Source organism: Vulpes lagopus, chromosome X, assembly GCF_018345385.1.
Source record: "Vulpes lagopus strain Blue_001 chromosome X, ASM1834538v1, whole genome shotgun sequence".
NCBI lineage: Eukaryota > Metazoa > Chordata > Mammalia > Carnivora > Canidae > Vulpes > Vulpes lagopus.
This window is the reverse complement of record NC_054848.1, coordinates 81,527,243-81,551,266: the sequence shown is the minus strand read 5'-3', so window position 1 is coordinate 81,551,266 and position 24,024 is coordinate 81,527,243. Positions and strand designations below refer to the sequence as shown.

General features: G+C 50.4%; 1 protein-coding gene across 1 annotated transcript in view; it reads left to right on the top strand.

Moving 5' to 3' along the window:
- COL4A6 (collagen type IV alpha 6 chain) overlaps positions 1-22,908 on the top strand; it is a 285,223-nt gene extending 262,315 nt beyond the window's left edge. The window contains exons 26-45 of the mRNA XM_041742044.1: positions 302-523; positions 923-1,087; positions 2,722-2,892; positions 3,539-3,682; positions 4,147-4,272; positions 4,705-4,886; positions 6,888-6,951; positions 7,521-7,595; positions 8,080-8,187; positions 8,281-8,388; positions 9,095-9,166; positions 9,490-9,615; positions 13,807-13,923; positions 14,263-14,424; positions 14,618-14,716; positions 16,301-16,447; positions 17,173-17,289; positions 18,344-18,535; positions 19,270-19,556; positions 21,828-22,908. Coding sequence (XP_041597978.1) covers positions 302-523; positions 923-1,087; positions 2,722-2,892; positions 3,539-3,682; positions 4,147-4,272; positions 4,705-4,886; positions 6,888-6,951; positions 7,521-7,595; positions 8,080-8,187; positions 8,281-8,388; positions 9,095-9,166; positions 9,490-9,615; positions 13,807-13,923; positions 14,263-14,424; positions 14,618-14,716; positions 16,301-16,447; positions 17,173-17,289; positions 18,344-18,535; positions 19,270-19,556; positions 21,828-22,088 — 2,945 coding nt within the window. The 3' untranslated portion in view covers positions 22,089-22,908. The remainder of the gene's footprint in view (positions 1-301; positions 524-922; positions 1,088-2,721; positions 2,893-3,538; positions 3,683-4,146; positions 4,273-4,704; positions 4,887-6,887; positions 6,952-7,520; positions 7,596-8,079; positions 8,188-8,280; positions 8,389-9,094; positions 9,167-9,489; positions 9,616-13,806; positions 13,924-14,262; positions 14,425-14,617; positions 14,717-16,300; positions 16,448-17,172; positions 17,290-18,343; positions 18,536-19,269; positions 19,557-21,827) is intronic.
- Positions 22,909-24,024: the final 1,116 nt, after the last annotated feature.

Sequence of the window (24,024 nt, the reverse complement as noted above, 5' to 3'; positions counted from 1 at the left end):
GGGAGTCCTGGGTATAAGCTGTGCTCTTCGGCCCATGGAACAGCCCTAGGAGTAGGTTACTGGGCTCCGCCCAAGGCCTGGCCTCACTGACTTAGAACCTTCTACAGTTCACATGATGCAGTTCCTGCCTCTGGGCAAGTCCTCCCAGGACCAGGGGCTCCTGACTTCCAAAAGAAGTGACATACATCATTGATATGTTAGCTTTTGTAATAGGGGAAAAAATCTGTCTCAGAGATCTCTACCCAGACCTATCTTTTCTAAACATCCATGGCCTTTTATTTTTTTGCCTCTTTACATTTAGGATTTCCCGGACCTCGTGGAGAGAAGGGCTTGCCTGGGTTTCCTGGGCTCCCTGGAAAAGATGGCTTGCCTGGGAAACTTGGCAGTCCAGGTTTACCTGGTCCCAAGGGAGCCCCAGGTGACATCTTTGGTGCTGAGAATGGTTCTCCGGGGGAGCAAGGCCTACAGGGATTACCAGGGGACAGAGGACTTCCTGGAGACTCTGGCCTTCCAGGACCCAAGGGTGACCCTTTTTGATTCGCTTATATAACCATCTCCAGAAAGTCTTTCAGTGACTGCTATACTTGCATGAATACATGCATGAGACTGGGGTGATGGATTCCTTTGGGGATCACGATGAAAAGTTATTTTGTTCTGTCTCTCTCTTCTGGAAAGTTTTTCTTACATCACCTGAGTCTGTCCTCCTTTCATAGTAAATCCAGAAGTAACCATAATGGATAGTCAAGTTCCTTATAAAGCCTCTGATTTACTGCTAGGATACTAACAGCTAGGGCTGGAGCAGAGAAGACAGTGGTACCTGGGATGTACCTGGGGCCAGGCCTTTGCGCTGGAAATTGGTTTGGTGACCAGTCCCTGCTGTCGATCCAGGCTGTAATAGATCATCTGTCCTTCCTTTCATTAGGTTTGCTTGGAAAGTCGGGCCTGCTAGGCCCCAAAGGTGAACGGGGCAGCCCTGGAACACCGGGCCACATGGGAGTGCCAGGGCCCCCAGGGCCTGATGGTCTATACGGCAGCATCAAGGGCAAGCCCGGGCTCCCTGGAGTGCCAGGCTTTCCAGGCCCTTCAGGTAGGTCCTTTGGAGGAGGAGCCCCAGCCTCACAGACAAGCCAGTGCCCTGGGCCCTGGTGCCCTGAGGGGCAGGGGCTAGAAGGACACTCGACTTGCCCAATCTCTCATGTTTCTGATCTTAGGGAGCCCTTGCAATGCCAAGCAGAAGACATCTCTGCAGTTTAGCTGCTAAGCCAGTAACACGCTACACCCCACCCTTGCCCCTCCCTGCTGGCCTCGCTCCCCCTTTCCATGCTCCAGCACCCTCTTCCTGTTTTTCCCAGTTAGAGAAGCCACCCTAGGTATGCAGGTGGCTCTAGCCATCTCCACCACCTCAGCTGGGGCCACAGGGAGCCTGCTTGGGGTTGGGAAGAAAGGCTTGAGCAGAGGGCGGCTGCACAGTGGCCCATCTCTCGGGCGAGCATGGCTCTGAGGACCCGTGGCCAAAGTGGCTTTTTTCACTGGGCAGCAGGGCCCACACCCCCTGAACCCAGCCTAGCATTGGCAGCTCGCCTTTTCCTGGTACTACCCTCCTCACCCTGCCTCAGAGACTATGTCACCCCCCACCCCTTCTGGCCATGTGACTCAAGTTGAGTTTCTGCCAAGCCACTAAAATCCTCTTTAACATTCATGTTTCTGGGGTATTCACATAAGGCCATCCAGGTGAGAAACCAGTACTTGAGCTCACAGACTCACCACCCCCATCAGCTTTGCTGCTCCAGGAATTATCTGACTATACACTAGAACCTGGCAAGGCCAGGGGTCCCCGAGGTCCTGCTGGGGGTTCGCCCCCCCTCCCCTTGAATTTCCTTTCCTTGTTGTGGAATCCCCTTGAGGGGGAGCCCATTAGAATCCTGGGGCTTGCAGCTACTTGATGCTTTTCAATTCATGGAAAGCCAAGTCAGCCATTCATTTAGGCCCTTGGGGGCCCAAATACCCCTGTTGTCACTGATTTAATCCTTTGGTTTTTAATTTCCTTGCTTTGTACCTGAACATTCCACTTTGGCAGCAGCTCAGGAGGTTAATCCCATTGACCAATTTAAAGCCTAGTGAAAGAAGTCTCAGAATACCTAGGAGACCAAACGGGCCTTGGGGATTTCTACAGAACTTGGCACTAGGGGGTCTTTCAAGCTTAATGCCAAGGAACTGGCTGACTTAACTGCTTGCATGGGAGATTAAAAGGGCAGCCCCTGTATCCATGGCTCCCCGGGGGGCTGAAACAATGGCTCAGCTTTAACCTCTACTTCACCGATTGACTCAGGAAACACCCACTGTGGCACAATTCAGACTGGAAGTACCAGGATACTGGAGGCCAGTTACCACCCTGGCTCCCCAGAGCTCCATTCACAGGCTAAGATGTGAACCACATTCATAAAGGGAGGTGGAGTTCTAATTGGTAGGGGTTTGCGTGCCCTGCCCACTACCCTGCCATGCTGAGAGCTATAGCCACTGGCCTGGTGCTCTGGATGGTAAGTGCTAATGCTTCAGCCAGCTACGGAATCCTGCCAGTTAGCTGCCTGCCTAAGGCCATTGTTAAAGGACCATTTCCAACAGCCAGCCAGCCAACCAGAAGCCATGGGAATGGGCAGTGACCCAGATCTGGACACAGCCTCACTTGATGGCTGTCCCATGTTCTCTCCTGTGCTAATTCAGGACATCCTGGAAAGAAAGGTTTAAGAGGCGAGACAGGTTCCCCTGCATCAGCTGGAAAGAGAGGCCTGCCAGGGCTGAAAGGCCTTCCAGGATCTCCAGGGCTGATTGGCTTCTTGGGGAGCTCAGGCTTGCCAGGGAACACTGGGTTGCCAGGCCTGCCAGGTCCAAAGGGTAAGTGAACTGGGTGGGACTTTTTGTGGTAAAATGGTTGGACAAAGCTAGTGCTAAGGGAAGACTGTCACATAAGTTGAGTCACCCTTGCCTCAGGCTGGGTAGAACAATGGGCCCAATGACGCTGTCAGTAAAGCCCAGCACAGTCACAGCCATGCTGGGTGTACTCATTTGCACCACCCCTACCATGGAGCCCTGTGGCTCTGTTTCTGTGATTGTCCTGATAGACCACCAGAGATTGGATGGGAGGCAACTCCATTTTATACATGGGGAAATGACTGGCCCAAGGTCACACAGATGATTAGCAACAGCACCCAGCTAGGATTCATCTCCCTGCCTTCTGGTCCTAGCTTTTTTTTTTTTTTTTTTTTTTTTTCTGTACCACACATGAGCTCTAACTTGGCCTATCATAAGAGCGGCACCCACCTCTTCTTTCCTTCCTGTTGCTTAGTGCCATGTCCCTGTTCAGGGAAATAGTATATGTAAGGACTATTAGATTGGGCTTCAGAGTTAGAGAAACCTGGGTTTGAATCCTTTCTCTGCAACCTCCAAGCTATGTGATTTGGGGTAAGTTATTTAACCTCCAAGCTTCCATTTCCTTGTATGTCAGACAGGGATAATGATAGAAGTTCTTGTTTCTCAACAGGTGAAAAGGGGTCTGTTGGGCTGGTAGGTTTTCCAGGGATGCCAGGTCTCCCTGGTATTCCTGGCACGAGTGGAATAAAGGGAATTTCTGGGTCAGCCGGAAGAGTGGGACCATCTGGACAGGCTGGCCATGCTGGTGAAAAAGGTGAGCCGGAGGACTGAATTCCGAAATTACTGGCCACGCTGCCCAAGGCACATTCTGTTCGTCGACATTGTGACTGGTATAGCTTATACCAATTGTGTGTTCAATAATAAGATTCGGGGTTTTGGAACCCCAAAGCTTGGCTTTTAAACCAAAAGTCCTAATTTCTTCTGAGTTTTCACCACGTGTTGAAAGGCCTCATTGTGCATTCCCTGACGCTCAGTGGTGGGCGGTAAGGTCCAAAGTTGCTGGCCGACTTTGGGGCTGTCATAGGAGAGGGAATGCACATAGGTGGGAATTTGGGGAAACGAGTGGGAAGGGCCTGGAAAGGAGGCCCGGGGGGGTAGTGCGGGAGGAGGAGAAATGAGAGGTCAGCTAGTGCCTGACCCCGTGTCTAAGCTGCTTCTCACAAGGGTCTCACGATCTTCCCCCACCCCCCCCATCCCATCCTCCACTTACCGCTGCAGGAGACAGAGGCGATCCAGGGCCAGCTGGAGTACCCAGTCCAAGACCTCCCATGCTGAACCTCCGGTTCAAAGGAGACAAAGGCTCTAGAGGCTCAGCTGGATTGGATGGATTTCCCGGGCCCAGAGGTGCTGGGGGCAGGCGACGGGCAGGAGAAATGCTCGTGCTCAACTCCTTCCTGAGAAAAGGGCAGTAGTATAAGACTCCCCCAGAGCAGTAGTGTGGGTGGCAAGCAGGGCATCCACGAGGCTGACTTCTCGGGGGCCCGAGAGGCACCCGGACTGTGAGGCTGTCAGTCTTCACTGCCACTCTGAAATTGAAGTTTTGAACCACAGGTGGTTGTCACCCTAGAGGAGCCTGGCAGATGATGGGGTATAGGTACTAGCAGTGCTAGAGCCAGGGTGGCCCTAACAGATGCCCCCTAAGGCTGAAACCACCTCATCCACCCACACCTTAAGGTAGCCATCCCCAAGTCCCCAAGGCTGCGCTTGGCCTGCCTGTGATCCCAGGTACCTGCACCCTGGGGAGTCTGTTTTCTAAACCCTTTTCTTCTTTCCCAGGTGACAAAGGAGAGGCCGGTCCCCTGGGGCCACCAGGCTTGCCTGGAGCTCCTGGCTTCCCCAGTACCATCAAGGGGCTTATTGGGAGGGCAGGCCTCCCTGGCTCCATAGGACTCCGGGGCTTACCCGGCCTGAAGGGGTCCCCTGGAATCACAGGCTTCCCGGGAATATCAGGAGAAAGCGTAAGTGTGCCCAGCTCTTGGTATCTCCACCAGGGAAGGGTCTCCATAGCAGGGGGCATGCCCTGTTCCCCAATTTTCTGGCCCCTTCCCCTAGCTCACCGCAGACAAAGCCCTCTCCCTGAGGCTGACAAGTCTTCCTCTCCCATCCACCCCAATCCCCTTTCCTGAATGTTCCTTCCTCTGGGCCTTTGTTCATGCTCTCTCCCTCACAGGGCAGAGCCTCCTTCTCAGCAACTAACTGGCTAATGTCCACCTGTGCTGCAGGCCCCATCCCAGGCACCCCCCCACCAGGAGCCTCTGAGCTCCTGCTCTGCTGGCATGCTGCACTTCTCACTGCTTATACGAATCCCACTTGGTTCTGTGCAGCCCCAGTTTCCTCAATGACATTGTCAGGACTCGAGAAAAAATACTTCCCATGCTCTCTGGTCTGCACGCCACTGTCGGCATCCCCCACTGTACTTGGCACATCGTCAGAATTCGGTGCAGGCCTCTTGATGTTTGCATTTCAGAAAGGTCACCATTGCCTCCACCAGAGGCAAGAGGGGGCAAATTACCAAATAAGCCTGTCTGAGCTCTCCAAAGGAAGAGCGATAGAGCAGGAATAGCCAGGAGATGGAGTTGGGTTTGAATATCTGCCCCACTGCCACTTGTTAGCTCTGTGATTCTGTGCATATTGCTTACCTTGCCCAAGCCTCACTTTTCTCATCTACGTGAAACAGGAACAATATTCACACCTCCTTCAGCAGACAGCAGTGAGAATTCAACGAGATGATCTGGGTAAAGAACTTAGCCCGGTATAGGGCAAAAGGGAGGCTCTAAATAAGTAGTCAACATCATAGTAGCAGTATTGAAGGAGCTGAATGAACTGGATCCCAGAAAAGCTGTGCTCCCTGCAGGCAAAGTCCCTGATGCTTTAAAAGCGTCAGCCCGTCTGATGGAGAGAACATACACACACACACACATACACACACACACACACACACACACACACACACACCAGAAGCGACTGCAAAAGAAATCATTCTTAGCCGAGAGCTCCTGACTCCTCATACACTAGGAAGGATGGAATCAAAGTGGGAAAGCATTCTGGGAGGATTCCTGGCATGAGCAAAGGCTCAGAATCAGCAGATATCCCAACGCCCAGAACTCTGACTCCCACCCAAGGCACTAGGTAGTATATGCCATTATGAGGGACAGCTCCACAACTCAAACCCATACCAGCTATCAGGGAAATAACTACCAATGGCAGCTGACATGCCCACTTCCCAGAATCAGTGTATTGGGCATGAGTCAGTAAAGGCAATTTGTCCTGTGAAAATGGTAACATCAGCCCAGACTCAGACTCCAGGACCTGCACGTGTACATCCAGTGGCTAAGGGGTAGAGAGCCCTACATGGGGAAGCAATACATTTTTTTTGTGCAGAATGGCTCCAGAGCTTTGGCACGAGTGGTGGTTCCAGCTGTCTGCAGAGCACACCACGTGCCCGGCCTGACGGCCATGTCCCATCTTTTAAAAGAGACTTGCCACAACAGCCACACCTCGATTTCCCAGGAATCTAATTTTGATAGCCATTGAGAAGGTATGCAAATAGAATCCCTTCCTTATGGGATGCTTGGGTGGCTCAGTGGTTGAGCATCTGACTTTGGCTCAGGGTGTGATCCCAGGGTCCTGGGATCGAGTCCCACATCAGGCTCCCCTCAGGGACCCTGCTTCTCCCTCTGCCTATGTCTCTGCCTCTCTCTGTATCTCTCATGAATAAATAAATAAAATCTTAAGATAAAAAAAAGAATCCCTACCCTAAAAACCATGACTACGCATTTCCATCCTTTGCTGTTTACCTTCCCTTCTGCAGGATGCCCCCCCACGCACCCACTCCACCCCTGCCACAGCATCCACAAGTAGACTTCTCTCAGGCAGTGGTTTGGGTAGGGCAGGGGGGGTAACAGCATGGGAGGCTCCAAGCTCTGGGTAGAAATAATGATTTCCATATTGCTTCAAAGGGTTCACAGGGTCTCAATGGAGCTCCTGGACTCCCAGGAGCATCTGGTCTCCCAGGTTCAAAAGGTGAGGAGCGTTTTATTTCTTAATGTGTGTTTCCGGAGCAAGGTGGATTTCTAGCAGGCTCAGGGCTCTTTGGGAAGGAAACTCTGTGTTCAAGGGGAAGTGAATCGATTTACATTTCCCCTTTGGCCAAGCCCCCTTTGCAGGCGGGCATTGCTCCTCAAAGATGTGTGACAAACAGTGGTTTGACCCATTTGCCTTCCAAGATCAGCGGCAGAGGAGAGCCTCAGCTCTAGACAGTCATTTTCCTTGCTGAGTCCATGCTTGCTGTCATCATTGTTCCATTCTGGTGATGTTATAGTGCCCCTCCTGTCATCTTCTCTGCCCACACTGAGCATAGTGATGTCTTCCAAGCGGAGATATGCTTCATGTAGCAGCATTTCTTGCCAGTTGCCTGATAGCATCCCAGCCTTTTTTGGGTGATTGATCATGTCTTACCCAATGCATACTTTTGTCAAGGATCTCCTCTGGCTACACTGAATCTGAAAAAGTTTTGCCACTAAAAGACCTCTTTGCTGCAAAAGGAGGTGTAACTTCTCCTGACCACTTAACCAGTATCTTCATATCCCCAGGAGATCAAGGTCAAACACTTGGAATTTCTGGTAGCCCAGGACTCAAGGGGCAACCTGGGGAGTCTGGTTTTAAAGGTGAGTTGACTGTACTCCTCCAAACTGAGGATCAGGAGAAATTGGGGAGGGAGGTCAACACCAAGTTCTGTAACTTCTCTCCAGTTTAGAGAAATGCCTACCCTGATATGTATCCACTTACAGGTAGCCCCATGGTTTCCCTGAGCAAACCAGCCTGCTCTTCCTTTGAGACTCAGGGGAAAAGTCTAATAAGATCTTTGGGATGATGGTGCCTACCTTCTTGGTTTATAGTTAACTGTTTCTCAAACATCTCTACCCATTGCTTCTACTTACAGGGACAGTCAGAACAAATTGATTTACCTTAGCAGGCAGCACCTTTCAAATGCAAAGACAGCCGCTATACTATCCTTTGCTCAGTCTTTTCATTGGACCTAGCTCTCTTGACAGTTCAAGGAGCTTTATCTTCCTGTTCCCTGTCTCCCTTAGAGAAACACGTTGCCCGAAGTGTGGTCCAATCACTCAGCACATTTTCTTGATTTTATAGGCGTGCAAGGAACCAATGGACTGGTTGGTGATGTGGGTCTCCCAGGAAGCAAAGGAGAAGATGGGAAAGTTGGTATTTCTGGAGACCTCGGCCTTCCTGGCTCCCCAGGTACCGTGCCACCCGACAACTGGATTCTGAAAAAGTGAAGGTTAGCTTCGAGCCATGATCTATTCTGAATTCCTGCCTTGGTTTCACCTTCAGGACTCCCCGGGATTGCAGGCATGAGAGGAAATCCAGGGCTTCCGGGTTCTCCAGGCCATCCAGGGGCAACTGGGACCCTTGGACCCCCTGGCCTAGTAGGAACCAAAGGTATGTGTATTTGAGAGGAGACTGTGGGGAAGGGTTTCTTACCTTAGAAAAAGGACAGCAATTCCTTTATATGAGGAGACCCTATCTGGTGGCAAGCCATATCTGGGGGAGTCATCCACTGGGCCATGTGACAGATGATGGGAAGAGGAGAACATGGACTCCATGGAGAAAAGGGTCAGCGAGGAAGGTTGTTGTCCTGGCCTGCGTGGCCTACCCTTAGGAGCTGGCAACTCTAGGTCTTGGCATCGACACTCTGCCTTCTTAAAGATACCTAATTATCTACCACCTGCTCTTTTTTTAAGATTTTATTTATTATAAGATTTTATTTAAGAGAGAGAGAGAGAGAAAGAGGCAGAGACACAGGCAGAGGGAGAAGCAGGCTCCATGCAGGGAGACTGACGTGGGACTTGATCCCGGGTCTCCAGGATCACGCCCTGGGCCGAAGGCAGCGCTAAATTGCTGAGCCACCTGGGCTGCCCCAACTACCACCTGCTCTTAAAGCTGTATTGGTTTCTAATAAGAGTCAGGAAGAGCTAGGGTGGAGGGTAGAGGTTAGGGAATGGTTCAGTCTCCCTTAGGGCATGAAGTCGTGCCTCGTGCCTCGAAAAAGACCATGACTTCACAAAGCCCTTGGGGGTGGAATCTTTTGCTGGCCCCCTCATGAATCAGAGTTGCTGGAGCCATTTCTGAAATACTGTCTCTTCAGGTTTCCCTGGACTTCCTGGTTTACATGGACTCAATGGGCTTCCAGGAACCAAGGGAACACATGGAACTCCAGGTAAGGAAGAGGCTTGAGGCCCACGAGGAGAGCATGGGCTTTTCCAGAAGGCTAGCGGGGCCTGGCCATGAGTTCTCAACTGTGGTGGACCTCATATCCTTTAGCTCATAGAGCTCCTTGCCAGCCCCCTTTGATTTGTGGAGGGAAGGAGGAAAGAGGTTGTCCTTCTATCTGGGACCAGCTCCCCTTCCCTGCCCAGTTATTTCAGGACTCAGCTTCCAGTGCAGGTCACGCAGACCTGCAACACATGAACTAGGCATCAGGGCCTCACTGGCACTGAGTTCTGTCCCCCCCCACCCCAACTTTTCTGTATCTCCTCCTAGGACCTAGTATAAGTGGCGTGCCGGGGCCAGCGGGCCTGCCTGGCCCCAAAGGAGAGAAAGGATCTCCAGGAACTGGTATCGGAGCCCCAGGGAGGCCAGGCTCAAGAGGGCAAAAAGGTGGCCGAGGTAAGTGAGCCCATCAGTCCTCAGAGAGGCTGAGGGAGGCCCTGGCTGAGGAGCCATGGGTGGGGCTCACAGGATCAAGTTATGCATGTCTGCCCATCTCTGGGGATCTCAGAACCCTGTGGAGCTGACTGCTGAGAGGGTAGGCCACACCTAGGGCTTTCCTGGAAGGCATGCCAGGGAGCGGTCCAGTGAGTTCCATATTCCTAGCATCCATATTCCTTCCCACTCTCACTTATTAACCCCAGGGTCTCATACCCTTGGCCAGGGCCTGCCTTTGAAAGTCCTGAAGGACAGGGCTTGTCCACTTAGCAAGAGATTTGCCAGAAGTTCCTCAAGTCTGGGGTGGATGGCACTCCACTTCCAGGGCCCCAAGAAGACAGCATGGCTGCTAGAAGGAGCCCAAAACTGAGAGGATAAATGTGTTACTAGGACAGGCATATACACAAGCCCTAAATTAGGATCTGTGGGGTTTACTAGAAAGCAGGCATTGCCCTAATCTCAGCCCCTGGCTCGTGGTATCATCTGACATCTCTCTATGGGCCTCCCCTTCCCCACCTCACAAATGGTGAGAAATGAATTCTAATTCTCTTCTTCCCCTCCTTGGAAATGTCCTGAAGACCCATATACATCACACGCCATGTAAAACAGGATATGAATTTAGTATAGCATCATGGCGAGGAATATGGGCTCTGAAGTCAGACCACTGGATTCAAATCCCCACTCTACCCCTCATTAGCTATAGGACCCTGAAGAAGGAAGTACTTGCTCCTCAATCCCCACCAAACCCTTAATTTTCCTTTCTGGCAAAAAAAAGGACACCATAAGAGAATCTACCACATACCAAACATTGGTTTGGTGAGGAATCAATCAGGAGTGAGGTAATATGTATAAAAGCATCTAGCATGGCACCTGGCACACAGTAGTTGCTTAAGAAATGTTGTCCATGATATTGTTCTGTGCTCCCCCGGGGGCAATCATCTTTGCAAAATGTTCTGCTCCTCCATTATAACTCTGGAGCTTGGAGTCCCACCACATTTTATTTGTTTGTATGCCTGTTTGTATAATGCCTGTCTTGTTTTCCAGGAATTCATTCCTACATTGATTCACTTTCTGCTGAATGTTATATTGGTGCATCTGCTCTCTCTGTGTTTACTCTTTCCTCTGGTCTGGACCAACCTGTTCTTTTCTAAAAGCCAGCAGCTTCTCCAGAGGGTGGGGTTCCAACAAGGTCCTCTTTCACAGGAGGCAGAAAGGAGAGGCCTTGAATAGAAGCAAACCCCAGTTGTTTTCCAACCTTAACTATGGATGTTTTGTCATTAAATTATCCATTTCCTTTCACTATCTGAGCTAATAAAAAAATCACAATTACCAATGTAGTAAACAGCACACTGTGAAGATGGATACATCTCAAGAACATGACACTGATTTAAACACACACACAAACACACACATACACACCCCGCAGTCTCAGAGAAAGACTTTGGGTATGATTCCACTGATCAAAGTTTATAAATAAATGAGAACAAGCAATATATTGTTTAGGGACACAGATACACATGGCCAAACTGTGGGGATGCTGAATGCAAAATTCAGGAGTGCTTGCCCCTGAACGGGAGGGAAGGTGGTAGGATCTGTGAAGGGCATGCAAAGAAATTCAAAGGATAATGCCATCTTCTTTTCCTTAAATTGGGTGGTTGGAACACAGATATTCATTGAATCTGCGTTGTTTTTAACTTGTGATTTATAAATAGTCTGCTCTTCTCAATATCTAGTTAAAACATTGTTTTAGAAGTATGGAGCAAATATCACATCTCCCGCCATAGGAACCTGTGTCTGATATGATGGTAGAAATCAGTGTAAAATGAGGATTTATCCCTAAGCCAACTTCCTAAAGAATTCCCTGTCCCTATGATATCTTTATCCAGAGAACTTTGAATTATACCATTCATTTTTGCATTCACACTAGATATTTAGAGGCTGCATTTGTGGGTCTAGGGTTTTCTTAAGTCTCTGATACTGAAATGAGTTGGAAAAATATACCATTGTCCATTTTCATGGGCTCGTTTAAAGTGTCTCATTCTTAAAGACATACGTGAGCTTTTTTTTTTTTTTACTACTTGAGATTGGTAGTACCTTTATGTCAGTTTTTTTTCTTTATGTCAGTTTTAATGATAGATTGGTATAATTGTAAAATCGAGAAACAGGTAAAAAGAGAAAGTACCTCCAAAAACTGCTATGGGAGCTCTTTATAATCTGTGTGCTGCCCACAGTACTATGGTGTCTTATTTATTGGTTTTTGCGTAATTTCAGCATTTATCTATAAATATATCTATATCTATGCTAGGCAGATACATATTCTATGTAAAAATATATATGTATGTGTATATATAAAGCTATATTTTCAGGAAAAAAATGCAAACTATCTTTCTTTTCAGATGTTTACCTTTGTGACAAAGAAAAGTACTTTAAAGGTTCATCAAGACATAACTGACCATACTGAAAGTAGCACCACGTAGCTTTCCAACTTGGTTTTTTTCCTTTTGTTTCTTGTCCAGACCTATAATGGAGCCTTTCTTGAAATTTATTTTTTTTATTCTTTATATTTCCTTTGCATTCAGTTCACTAATGAGCTGGAAGAAAACCCACAATTAATAGATCCACCATCTTTCTTTATGTGTCTTTACGGATTTGCTATTTAAATATAAGAAATTGCACATTAATATTTTTGGCTCGCCTTCTCAGAAAAACAAAAATTCAACATTAATATTTTTGGATTTTATTGTTACAAACAAAAAAAACCATCTTGACCACCAGAATAGTTTATCAACCAGTGAGAATCCACATCTCTTCATTTGAAGGTATTCTAAAATATGCCAAAATAATAAGTACACTACTTTCATGCTACCAGTATAAGATGGACTTCTACATGTGTACATATGGCTTCAATGTGTTTTCCCATCAAGACTCCCATGTATGTATTCCACGTGCGCCTATTAAATAAATCTTCCGTAATCAGTTGAAAGTTTTTGGTTTGGAACATTATAGTAGAAATCATTACACAAACAGAAAACATGTAAAGCGATACTAAAATCTGAGCAAACACGTATTATACATCTACTCTAATAAGCGGCTTTTCTCTTTGACTAAAAGAGGGGAAGAGACTTGATATAGAGAAATTTGTGGGGCTTTTTGTTGTTTGGGGTTTTTTTTTTTTGTTTAAATTATTTATTGATTCATGAGAGACAGAGAAAGAGAGAGGCAGAGACATAGGCAGAGGGAGAAGCAGGCTCCCCTTGGGGAGCCCTATAGAGAACTTGATCCCAGGACCCGGGATCATGACCTGAGCCAAAAGATGCTCAACCATTGAGCCACCCAGGTGCTCCCAAGAAATTTGTTCTATAGGCAATTAAGCAAGCATTCAGCTGATATGTACTACTGGAAAAAGCATTTTCCAGTTTGCCTAGCAGACCCAGAAACTAGCCCTAGAAGACACTGGGAGCCCCAGTGCCCTTGGGACCTGTTTTTTTTTTTTTTTTAAGATTTTATTTATTGATTCATGAGAGACATGGAGAGAAAGGCAGAGACACAGGCAGAGGGAGAAGCAGGATTCCTGCAGGGAGCCCAATGGCTGGATTTGACTCCAGGACCCTGGGATCACGCCCTGAGCCAAAGGCAGATGCTCAACTACTGAGCCAACAAGGTGCCCCCTGGGACCTGCATTCTGACCCAGCATGTGTCTGTCCTGGCTCCTGGAGCTGGTGCCCCCACCTCAGCCTGTAACCTCCTCTGGACATCCCCAGGCAGAACTGGCTAATAACTTCATGAAAACATGCCACAGGGACAGTAGGTTTAAAAATGCAGGTACTGTAGTCATTATGCCTACCTTTTTTCCCGGTTTGGGGGAAATCAGCCTAAAATATTTCCATTTCCAGTGATGCCAGGAACTAGAAACTTCCAAAGCTCCATCCCAAGCAGGCGGACCTGCGGCGCCTGCTGTGGGGTGCTCGGGGATGGGGAGTCTCTGGGCCCCAGCGTGGGCCCTGTTCCCCTGCTGACTGCAAAGGGAGACAGAGGGGAGGAGAGCCCTCTGCTGGCGGTTTGTGGGTCTGGCTCCTACCTAACCGCTTCCGTTTCTCTGGGAGAGCCTGGCCACACCAAGCCCATGTGGCCTCTTTGATTTATTCTTTGCAGGTTTCCCGGGTCTCCAGGGCCCTGCTGGTCTGCCTGGTGCCCCAGGCCTCTCCTTGCCTTCAATCATAGTAGGACAGCCTGGCGACCCTGGGCGACCAGGGCTAGATGGAGAGCAAGGTAAAGACAGGAAGCCCCAAAGCCCCAAAGAGGTTTGGCCTTCACCTTTTGTCCGCATTTTGGGGGAGGTCCGAATTCAGTCCGGCCCCATTCCTATTGCTGGACATGCATCGGCCTGCTCGGCCTCACATTCTTCCCCCAACAGGAACACAGGGGACTGGATCGGTCTGTGTTAGCTCAAAGAGTTCAGGAAAGTCCGAGCACTGGGACCCCACTCACAGCCGGGGAATATTCTCGGCCCTGGGAACAGGCTTTGGCTTCCTAGCAGCCCTCTGAAGTCTTCAGCGAAGGCCACTTCCTGCTCACCTGCACTCATTCCTCTTCTGATCTTATCCCTAGGCCGCCCGGGCCCCCCGGGGCCCCCGGGGCCCCCTGGGCCATCCTCCAATCAAGGTGACCCTGGAGACCCTGGCTTCCCTGGAGTTCCTGGCCCTCAAGGGCCCAAAGGAGTCCAAGGAATTCCAGGTTTCTCCGGCCTCCCTGGAGAGCTAGGGCTAAAAGGTATGGCTGTGTGGCTGGCTGTTGGCCCCTTTCCCACTCCACAGTTAGAGATGGCCCCTTCCTGTAGCCCTATGAAGAGGGGCCAGCCGATCGTGCTCTTCTCACCCTCAAATCTGCCCAGCCTCAACCCCTCAGTTCCCCCACCAGCACCACTGTGCCAAACCCTGACTTGGTTTCCTTTGGACTTTGCCAGGCATGAGAGGTGAGCCTGGCTTCATGGGGATTCCAGGCAAGGTTGGGCCACCTGGAGACCCAGGACTTCCCGGGATGAAGGGGAAGACAGGGCCCCAAGGTGAGTTGAGAGCACATGCCCGGCTGATTCCGAGCTCGAGGGACAGGTCTGGGGGTAAGGTGCCGACAGGAGTCACTGCTCACCACACCAAGAAAGCCTGGATGCCTGAGGCATCTATGAAGCTCCTCCAGGAAGATGAATTCCCCACCTTGGGGACCTCTCAGCCTCCAGCAGCTCCAGGAACTAAAGGTCACCACCACCACCGGTCCAGCTGCTGAGCTCCCCTCTGTGCTCTTCCTGAATCAGCAGGCACACTTGGTTTGTGCTCATCACCACTCACCCACGTGCTCCATCCAGAAATGAAGGACACTTTCCATCCTTTCCCATCATCCCCTCATGCACACCCAACCTATCAGCAAGCCCTGTGGGCTGCCTCTCAATGCACCTCACATCTGCTTACCTCTCAGCATCTCCCTTGCTGCCACCAGGGTCCCAGGCACAGAAGGTTCTTAAGGGAATCACTGCAGTGACCTGCTAACTGGCCTCCTGGCTCCTCCCCATGGGGCTCCTCCCTATCTCCCCCAACAATCATTTCTCTACCAGGTGGTCAGAGAGATCTAAGACATAAATCACCCACTGGCTTCCCATAGCAGAAGAATAAACCCTGGCTCCCAGAGTCCCATATGACACCCCCCCTTCATCCTCATCATCAGTCCTTCCTCTTTTCTATTCCCTCCTCTTTGCCACACCAGCCTGGTTAGTGAAATTGGTTGACCGCAGGGCCTTTGCACAGGCTAGTTCTGCTTCCTAGAATCCTCTAGCCCCACCCCACCCCCAGCTCCCTCTAATCCTTTAATGGTCTCAGCTTTAAATGTCACTGCTTATAGGAGGCCACTTAGCACTCTTTCTCAAGCATGTTCTCCACCCCAGAGCCCCCTCACTATCCGTCACTGCATTGTTCATTTCCATTGTAGCACTTCTCACAACTCACAGGAAGACCAATGGTATTTGTCAGGTTATCCATGTTTCATCTTTATCACCAGACCGTAATCTCCATGATGATCTGGCTTCTTCATTGCTCCAACCCTCAGTCTGCCAGGGCTGTGGCACATAGTAGACACTTCAGAAATGTTTTTTCAATAAATTGGTAAGCACATGGGCTTATTTGGCTTCTATTAGCAAATCGACAGGCCAGGCTCAGGATCCTAGGCCATGATGCCCACTGTACTTCCAAGATCGGATGCATCCCCTTGGCCTCCTTGGCACTGTACTCTGGCCAGTGAGGGAGTGAACCAGCCATCCCCAGCCCCAAAACAAAGGCTCGGCCCCACCGCATTTGCTCACAAACATGTCTTGACTTGCCTACCATGCGCCAGGCCCTACGCCAGGCCTGGAGGAAACACAGCCTGCCATCTTCTGCCTTCAAGAAGCTACCAATTCCCTGGGGAGGCAGGTGGGTAAAGAGGATATCAGGTAAAGCATGCGGAGAGAGTCATCCTGGAGCTTTGCAGTGGAGACTGTGGGGACAAACAGCAAAGGCAGAAAGCTGGTGATTGGTCAGTAGAAAGGAAGTCTTCTGGGGACCCATGCCAGCTGTCTCCTCTGCCTCCATGTGGTATTTCCATCTCTCCTACTTGCCCCCAGGCTTTTCCGGACCCCAAGGTGCTCCTGGACAGACAACAATTGCAGAAGCTGTCCAGGTTCCTCCTGGACCCATGGGTCTACCGGGCATCGATGGCATCCCTGGCCTCACGGGAGATCCTGGGGTTCAAGGTCCTGTAGGCCTCCAAGGTAAGGAGAGCACCACCCACAGGAGACTTCTGGGGTGGGGGTGGTGAGCTAAGCTGACCTTGGATGGGAGGCTGAAGCTCCCCCGGCTGGGATCTCCAGGTCTCAAGGAGCACCTCCAGCAAGCACTTCCTCCCTTCCTTCGCAAAGCTGCCAAGCTCCTCACCAGGAAGGAGGGTCAGCAAGGGCCATCGTACTTGGCTTTAGAGAATGTGTGGGCAGACCAGAGCAACTACTCCCACCCCCTGGCCCCTCTGTGCTGGGCCGCTGAGGGCAGGAGGGAGTGCCTTGGGGATGAAAAAGTGGGGGCTGGGGGAGCAGGGAACTCCAGCTTCTAATCTCAGCTGATGCACCTGCTCTGATAAGTTATCAGCTTCTCCCCCAGGGCCTGAGTGTTCTCATTTCGGACGTGGGGCTCTGACAGTTTCTGTGCGTTGCTGTGAGGATGAGAGGAAGGGAGGGAGAAATAGGTGTGAGGGGGCTCAGAGGGGCTAAATTCAGAGTGATGGTCCCACGACTGAGAAGCCCGGATGCCAATTAAGGACTAACCTTAAAAAAAAAAAAAAAAAAAAGACTAACCTAGCAGGCTCAGGCCCAGTGTTCTAAAATGATGGCCAGTGCGCCCTCTCCTGGTAAGTCCTGGTCATGACATGCGAGTCCTCTAGGGAATGGTTCTCTTGGCGGACCTCCCACGTTGAGTGGGTGCTCCCGGCCTTCTCTGCTTGCAGGCTCCAAAGGTTTACCTGGCGTCCCTGGCAAAGATGGTCTCAACGGAATCCCCGGTCCGCCTGGGGCTCTTGGCGACCCTGGTCTCCCTGGACTGCAAGGCCCTCCAGGATTTGAAGGTCTGGTGATGTCGGCACCAGGGGAGCAGAGTGTCTCTGTGAGGGTCTGGGGCTTTGGAGTGAGCCAAAATCTCAAATCTGAGGAACAGGAAGTAAAGTTTGACACCACTAGGAACCAGGGAAACCCGAGTGCACTCCATTCGCTCCCACCCGCCTCTGAGCCTCTGAAGGATGAGAGCCCCGTATTCTGGAAGGCAAAGGACTCCTTCCAGGCCCCTTTCTGGGTTCTCTTCCAGCTCTTGAGAGCTATGACTGTCCTTTCGCATGGCCCCCTTCTCTGCACCTCCCCTTTCCTACTCTGGGATTCTGATGTGGATGGGAAGGGCGTGGTTCAAGGCCTAAGAAAATCTGAGATGAGGAATGGCTGCTACTTAACTCCCTTTTTAAAAACGTTTTTTTTTTGTTTGTTTGTTTGTTTATTCATGAGAGACACAGAGAGAGGCAGAGACATAGGCAGAGAGAAGCATGCTCCCCATAGGGAGCCCGATGCGGGACTCGATCCCAGGACCCTGGGATCACAACCTGAGCTGAAGGTAGACGCTCAACCACTGAGCCACCCAAGTGCCCCTTAAGTCCCATTTCATATCAGAGATGGCAAATCAGTTGCCCTGAGTGGGGGACAGGTCTGAGGCTCAATGGAAAAGTGCTGTGATTAACAAGCCATGTCTGCTGTGGGCAGGAGACAGGGTATGATTTTGCCCTGCTACTCCCAATTCTGCTTTTGCTGCCTCTGACCCAGCAGGTACTCACTCACGTCCTGTGAGAGCCTGCAAGGTCCAAGAAATTGCCCCCTCCGCCCCCCCCCCACCCCCTCTTAGAGGACTCGAGGCCAGGTGGCTGTGGGAGGGGAGCTGGATAGCATGCTTTTTCAAATAGAGACTCCGCTGCTGGATACATCTGAGTTGGCATTCCAGCGGATCCAGGTAATAAGGTTGCCGTGCAGATCCAGTGAGCTGACGTGTGTGTATACGATGTGCCCTGCTCAGTGCTTGGCGCCAAGTCAGTAGGCTGCTGTTATGAGCAGCTCATGCCTTTTCTGCTCTCTCCCTCTCAGGAGCTCCAGGGAAGAAGGGTCCCTTCGGGAGGGCTGGAGTGCCTGGGCAGAGTGTGAGAGTGGGCTACACCTTGGTGAAGCACAGCCAGTCAGAACAGCTGCCCCTATGCCCTGCCGGGATGAGCCAGCTGTGGGTGGGTTACAGCTTGCTGTTCGTGGAGGGCCAGGAGAAAGCCCACAACCAGGATCTGGGTGAGTACTGACTCTGACACCAGCCCTGGCCCTCCACCCCCACGAAGATCAGGAGCTCCTCTCCTTGGTCCTCCCAGCCCTGGGTGGGCCCACTGGTGGGTAGTGGGTTGTGAGCACTAGCTATTGCATCAGGCCAATCTGAGTCTAAACCCTGGCTTGACCATGGACTGGCTGGGTACTCTGGACAAGTTTTTCCACCTCTCTGAGCTTCCACTTCCACCTTAAATGGAAACACAGCTAATTCCAGTACCTATCTCACAGGGTGGTGGAAGAATGACATGAATCACTCAACATAAAATGCTTTGGACACCATTTGGCATGTTAAGCATCCATTACACTTTAGCGATTAGCAGCAGTAATAACACTAATATGACTTGTGGGGCAACAGCAATTACCCAAGAATTAATTGTATTGTCTACAGGTGTGCTGACTCTGATCCATAGACTATTAAATGCTGGTTTTACATAGTAGATTAATTAGAGAGTCATTCTGCGGCTTATAAAAAGATTCCACTCATTATCAAACTTCCCTGGCGTGTTGAAAATAGGATTTGACCAACAGACACCAGTGTTTGTATAGTGTGCCAGGATTGAAGGGAGAGCCGTCCCCGTTCGGGCACAAGCTGTGGGATGTCAGTCGACCTGACTAGTCCAGTCCCAGTGGCGCTGGGGACCATCTCAGCCCCACCACTCAGCCGGACCTTACTGGCTCTTGCCCACTTGCTTTCCTTCCAGGCTTTGCTGGCTCCTGCCTGCCCCGCTTTAGCACCATGCCCTTCATCTACTGCAACATCAACGAAGTGTGCCACTACGCCAGACGCAATGATAAATCCTACTGGCTCTCCACCACCGCCCCCATTCCCATGATGCCCGTCGGCCAGGCCCAGATCCCCCAGTACATCAGCCGTTGTTCGGTGTGCGAGGCGCCCTCAGAGGCCATTGCCGTGCACAGCCAGGACATCACCATCCCGCAGTGCCCCCTGGGCTGGCACAGCCTCTGGATTGGGTACTCCTTCCTCATGGTGAGACCCTGCCCTGTCCCCTTCCCCAGCATAGAGGCAGAGGGTGAGGAGCCCTGGGAGGGTCCCTTGGGCTGGTTCATGGGCCCCAGTGACATGAGGTAGGTAGCACAGAATGCAGAAAGGAGGAAAATGCTTGTCTTGACCTTGGATAAAGAGCAGAGGGCAGTTCTGTTTGAATGATGGGTGATCTTGAGGGTGAGTACAAAGGAGCAGTTTGTACCCAGTGGTCCAGGGGTGAGAATATCTATGAATCACTGGCAAAGGCCCTAACATTTAATGCCTGCTTCAGTTATGCTGCAAGCGAGGGAAAGAGGAGACACCTGATCCCCGGTGGACAGGCTGTCCCCACACAAGGCCGGGACACACTCTCATTGCCCAGGCTGGGCATGGGGACTCTTCCTCTTCTTCCTGCTGGCCCAGCACCCTGCCCCCACCTAGCCACCATCATGTCCTCCTGAATGGCTCAGATGAGGGCCTGCTGTGTTTCTGCATCCTTTCTGGGATCTTTCTGCTTCTCCATTTTGGTGGGAAGGCTGTATGTCTTGCGAAGAAAGAGCTGAGAACATCTGTAAGCTGAAGGAGGAATCAGGTCCCTCATACGACATCCCGTGAATATCAGGAGACATTGAATGAGGAAAAGGTTAAGTTTAGGGCCAGAGTAGCTCCCAGGGAAAACCAGTGTGGCATCCATTGAAGGACCCCGCCTCGCCAGCACTTCCTTGCTAAGTCATCAGGGGTGAGATGATGAGAAAGTGAAGAATTACCAAAGCCTGAGGCTTCCTCACATTGGTTTACCACCTGCAATGAGGTACTTCCTTATTTTGCTCCGTCTACATGAATTGGGCAGTTTATCCAACGTAAAACAGGATCGCTGTACCTATCCTTCTGTCCCATCCACCACCCAGACCAGGAGATAAGTCGAAAGGCCCCTGAGCTTCCACAAGGAGTGCTACAAAAGCTTTACAAAATCGCATGTGTTTTGCTCACAAGAGCACTCTTAAGTCCTTATTCAGGTTCTCTTTACTCTTACTTTACACATAATGCTAACATTCTAGAATATTTCTTACTGAAAACCTGTAGCTTTGGTAATTTGGACTGCCAAGTACAGTGTCTTGAAGCTATAAGGCATGCCTACTAAAAGGGAGAAAAGAGGGATAAAATGATTAAAAGGTGGCCTAAGAACCTACGAGCTATGTCCGTTGGTATGGGGCCCCTCCGCACCTGCCCAACACAAAAAGCAACATTCACAACAACAAGCCTGAGTCATGTGCAAAGTGCAAAATACACAGCATCTGCCATTAGTAAGGCAGGGCAAGTGTGTCTTGTTTGTTCCAGAAAGTTCTCCAGGTGAGGATCAAAACAAGGGAAGCTTTGATACTTCATGTATCAGGGTACAGGAAAGGTCACTTATATGGAGATGAACCCTCTCAAACTTTTGTCAGGCAAGCCATCCCTGAGCGTCCAGCTCGGGCAGGTGCCCCATTGGCCATTTGCTGACCTGGGTGTGTATGAAGCCTCTTCCTTGCTGGCTGTGGTCCAGAGAATAACCCAGCTGACGTGAAGGGAGAGGGGATAGAGAGCAGAGAGACAGGGACTGCTGGCTTGTGGGTACAGTGACTGGCGACTATGGGTTAATGAATGACGTTGACATTGTATGCTGAAGGGCCCCAGAAGTGAGGGTCAGGAGGTTGGGCCAAATATGAGGCCCCCTTGGGCCAAATATGAGGCCCACTTGTACACAGCAAGCAACAAACACTGCATGTTGCCCTAAAGGGTATGGAACAAATCAACAACATAAGAAGTTCTAACGAAGGTCACTCAAAGAGTAAGCACTATTCCTAGATATGCTGGGAGAAGGGCCCACAGTTTAGCCACTTGGAGGCGTACTGCGCGCTTTCTCTTCTTGGAGTACACAAAGGCTCTGAGAAGATCTGCATTCTAAAACCTACTGAATCGTCTTAATCCAGCCTTTCTCAGACCCACCTGCCTGTGGGGATTTTCTGGGAGGCACTGAACATACCTCAGAATACAGTGGGATGCCAGCAATTAAGGGGGCACTGGCGAAGATGTACCCACTTGCCCAAACGCAGTGGGGTAGGAGGGCACCAGGGAGCCTGGAGGGGATGCTCTTGGCCCCAAAGGGCAACGAGGGAGGTGGAGCAGTCCCTAGTGCTATGATACAGTTCTGGGTATTCTGCGTAGATGCTGGAGCTGAGCTGACCCCCCGGTGGCTGTGGCAGGTGCGGCTCACACGCTGACTGTCTGTTTCAGCACACTGCCGCTGGTGCCGAGGGCGGCGGCCAGTCCCTGGTCTCACCGGGCTCCTGCCTGGAGGATTTCCGTGCTACTCCTTTCATCGAGTGCAGTGGGGCCCGGGGCACCTGCCACTACTTCGCCAACAAATACAGTTTCTGGCTGACAACCGTGGAAGAGAGGCAGCAGTTCCAGGAGGAACCAGTCTCTGAAACGCTCAAGTCTGGGCAGCTCCACACCCGAGTCAGCCGCTGCCAGGTGTGTATGAGAAGCCTATAGGAGGGGGCACCTGCCACCCTGTCCCCTGCTCTGCCCTCCATCACACAATAGGTCACCTCACAAACCCAAACAAGCTGAAGAAAGAAGGCCTAAAGGCCCTCTTGCTCATCCGTCAAGTCGTACATTGGAGTCTTCCGGGGGTTGGAATACTGGCCACCGACCACCCCGACCCTCAGGCCCGGTCTGGTGTCCCACTTCAGTCAACCTGGTGCTACCATTTGATTCGGATGTTCGCGTGGTTATTCATGGCTACCTCAGAAAGACCTGCGGGGCTACTGCTTTCTTAGACTGCTAGCTCTCCCATCGCCTTGATCAGAAAGCCCTTCGTGACAGGTGACAAGTCATTTCTTTATGTCCAGAGATCACCACACATTTATTTGGCTTAAACCAGAACCTGGTGTTTCCACATTCAGAAGGAAAATTCTCTAAGCATTCGTGGATGGCTCCAGCCTGCATGGGACAAGCTCTCTCTCTTTAAGGGGATCCACCGTGTCTAGGCAGGTGGCAGAAGACCTGGAACAGGGTGCCAGTAGCCCGGGGGGAACTATGATTCCTTCGAGAGTGAGCACTGCTGGGCCCCAGAGTGCTTAAGGAGGGGCTTGTTAACTTCATATAGCCCCAGACAAATCACTTCCTCCTTGCTGGCTCCCTCCCCAGCCAGAGACCTAGGACTTGGCCTCATTCAGAGTAGAGCAGAGGATGCACCAGATGCAGCCGGGCCAGTCCATAAAGGGAAATGAGAATCACAACCTTTTCTCCCAGGCTGGGGGCAGTAGAGAGGTGGATGGGTAAGGAGGTGTGAATTTTGCTTTTGACTCCAGGAACAAAAAAAGGCAAAGCCCTTGTCTCAGTTGCTCAGAAGTCCCTGCTTTATTCCAAATGCCATCCAGATGTGTGCAGTGTGTCAAATTGAAGCTGCAGTGTGTTGAGTCCTTTGTGTTCTGAGGCTGTTGTTAGAGACTTTCCATTAAAATGTCCATCCAACTGCCCTTTCACAGGTAGCCTGTTAAACTATTTTAAGACGTTTGTAAACCTCATAAAAATCTAGCATACTCCTCTCTTTAGTAGTTGGCAGATCTAAAGCAAGTGTGAGTTGACTATAAAGGGTATTGTATTCTGTTCAGGGGGATGTATTTTAACCATTTCCTCCGATTATCAATTTTCCAGAATACTTAGCTATGTTAACATGAGACGATTCCTTCCAGGTTATTCTGTTTCCTTAAATACTATGTAAACTGTACCAACACAAAGTATAATTAGTATAATCTGAATTTTTGTTGCCTTCACCTCCTGAGTAATAAGCATGATGTCAGGTTTGTACATTGCAAATAAAAGGAATCAAACATCAACATTTGACTGTTTTTACATTCTCTGATGAATACCTCTCTAAAGCCCATTTTGCTCCAATTTGTGAGTGCCCCTCAGAGCCTGTTACTGCAAGCTGAGCTTTATAACAAACATTGAGGCAGGAAAAATACAATTAACGTCAAAGGGCAGAAGGCAACAAATCCACAACCAGTTTCAAAATAGGCTGACAACTGTTTTTAGCTCTGTCCATGCTAGAGTTCAAGAAACAGGTTTCCATACTTCTGGAGCTTCAGGATCCTTTATAGATAAATCAAAAGTAGGGAAATGTTGGGGCACCGGGGACATGAAGTCAGTTAAGCGTCCAGCTCTTGGTTTCAGCTCACATTGTGATCTCAGGGTCATGAGGCTGAGCCCCCATGGGGCTTGCGTCCAGCGTGGAGACTGCTTGAGACTCTCTCTCCCTCTCCCTCTACCCCCCCACCCCCCCCACATGTGCGTGCTCTTCCTCTCTCAAAAATAATCTTTTTTAAAAAGTAGAGAAATGTTGAGGTTGTTAAAATCAAACCCAAGACATATATGCATAATTTGTATATGCATAAAATATATCTTCTGGATGGATAAACAAGAA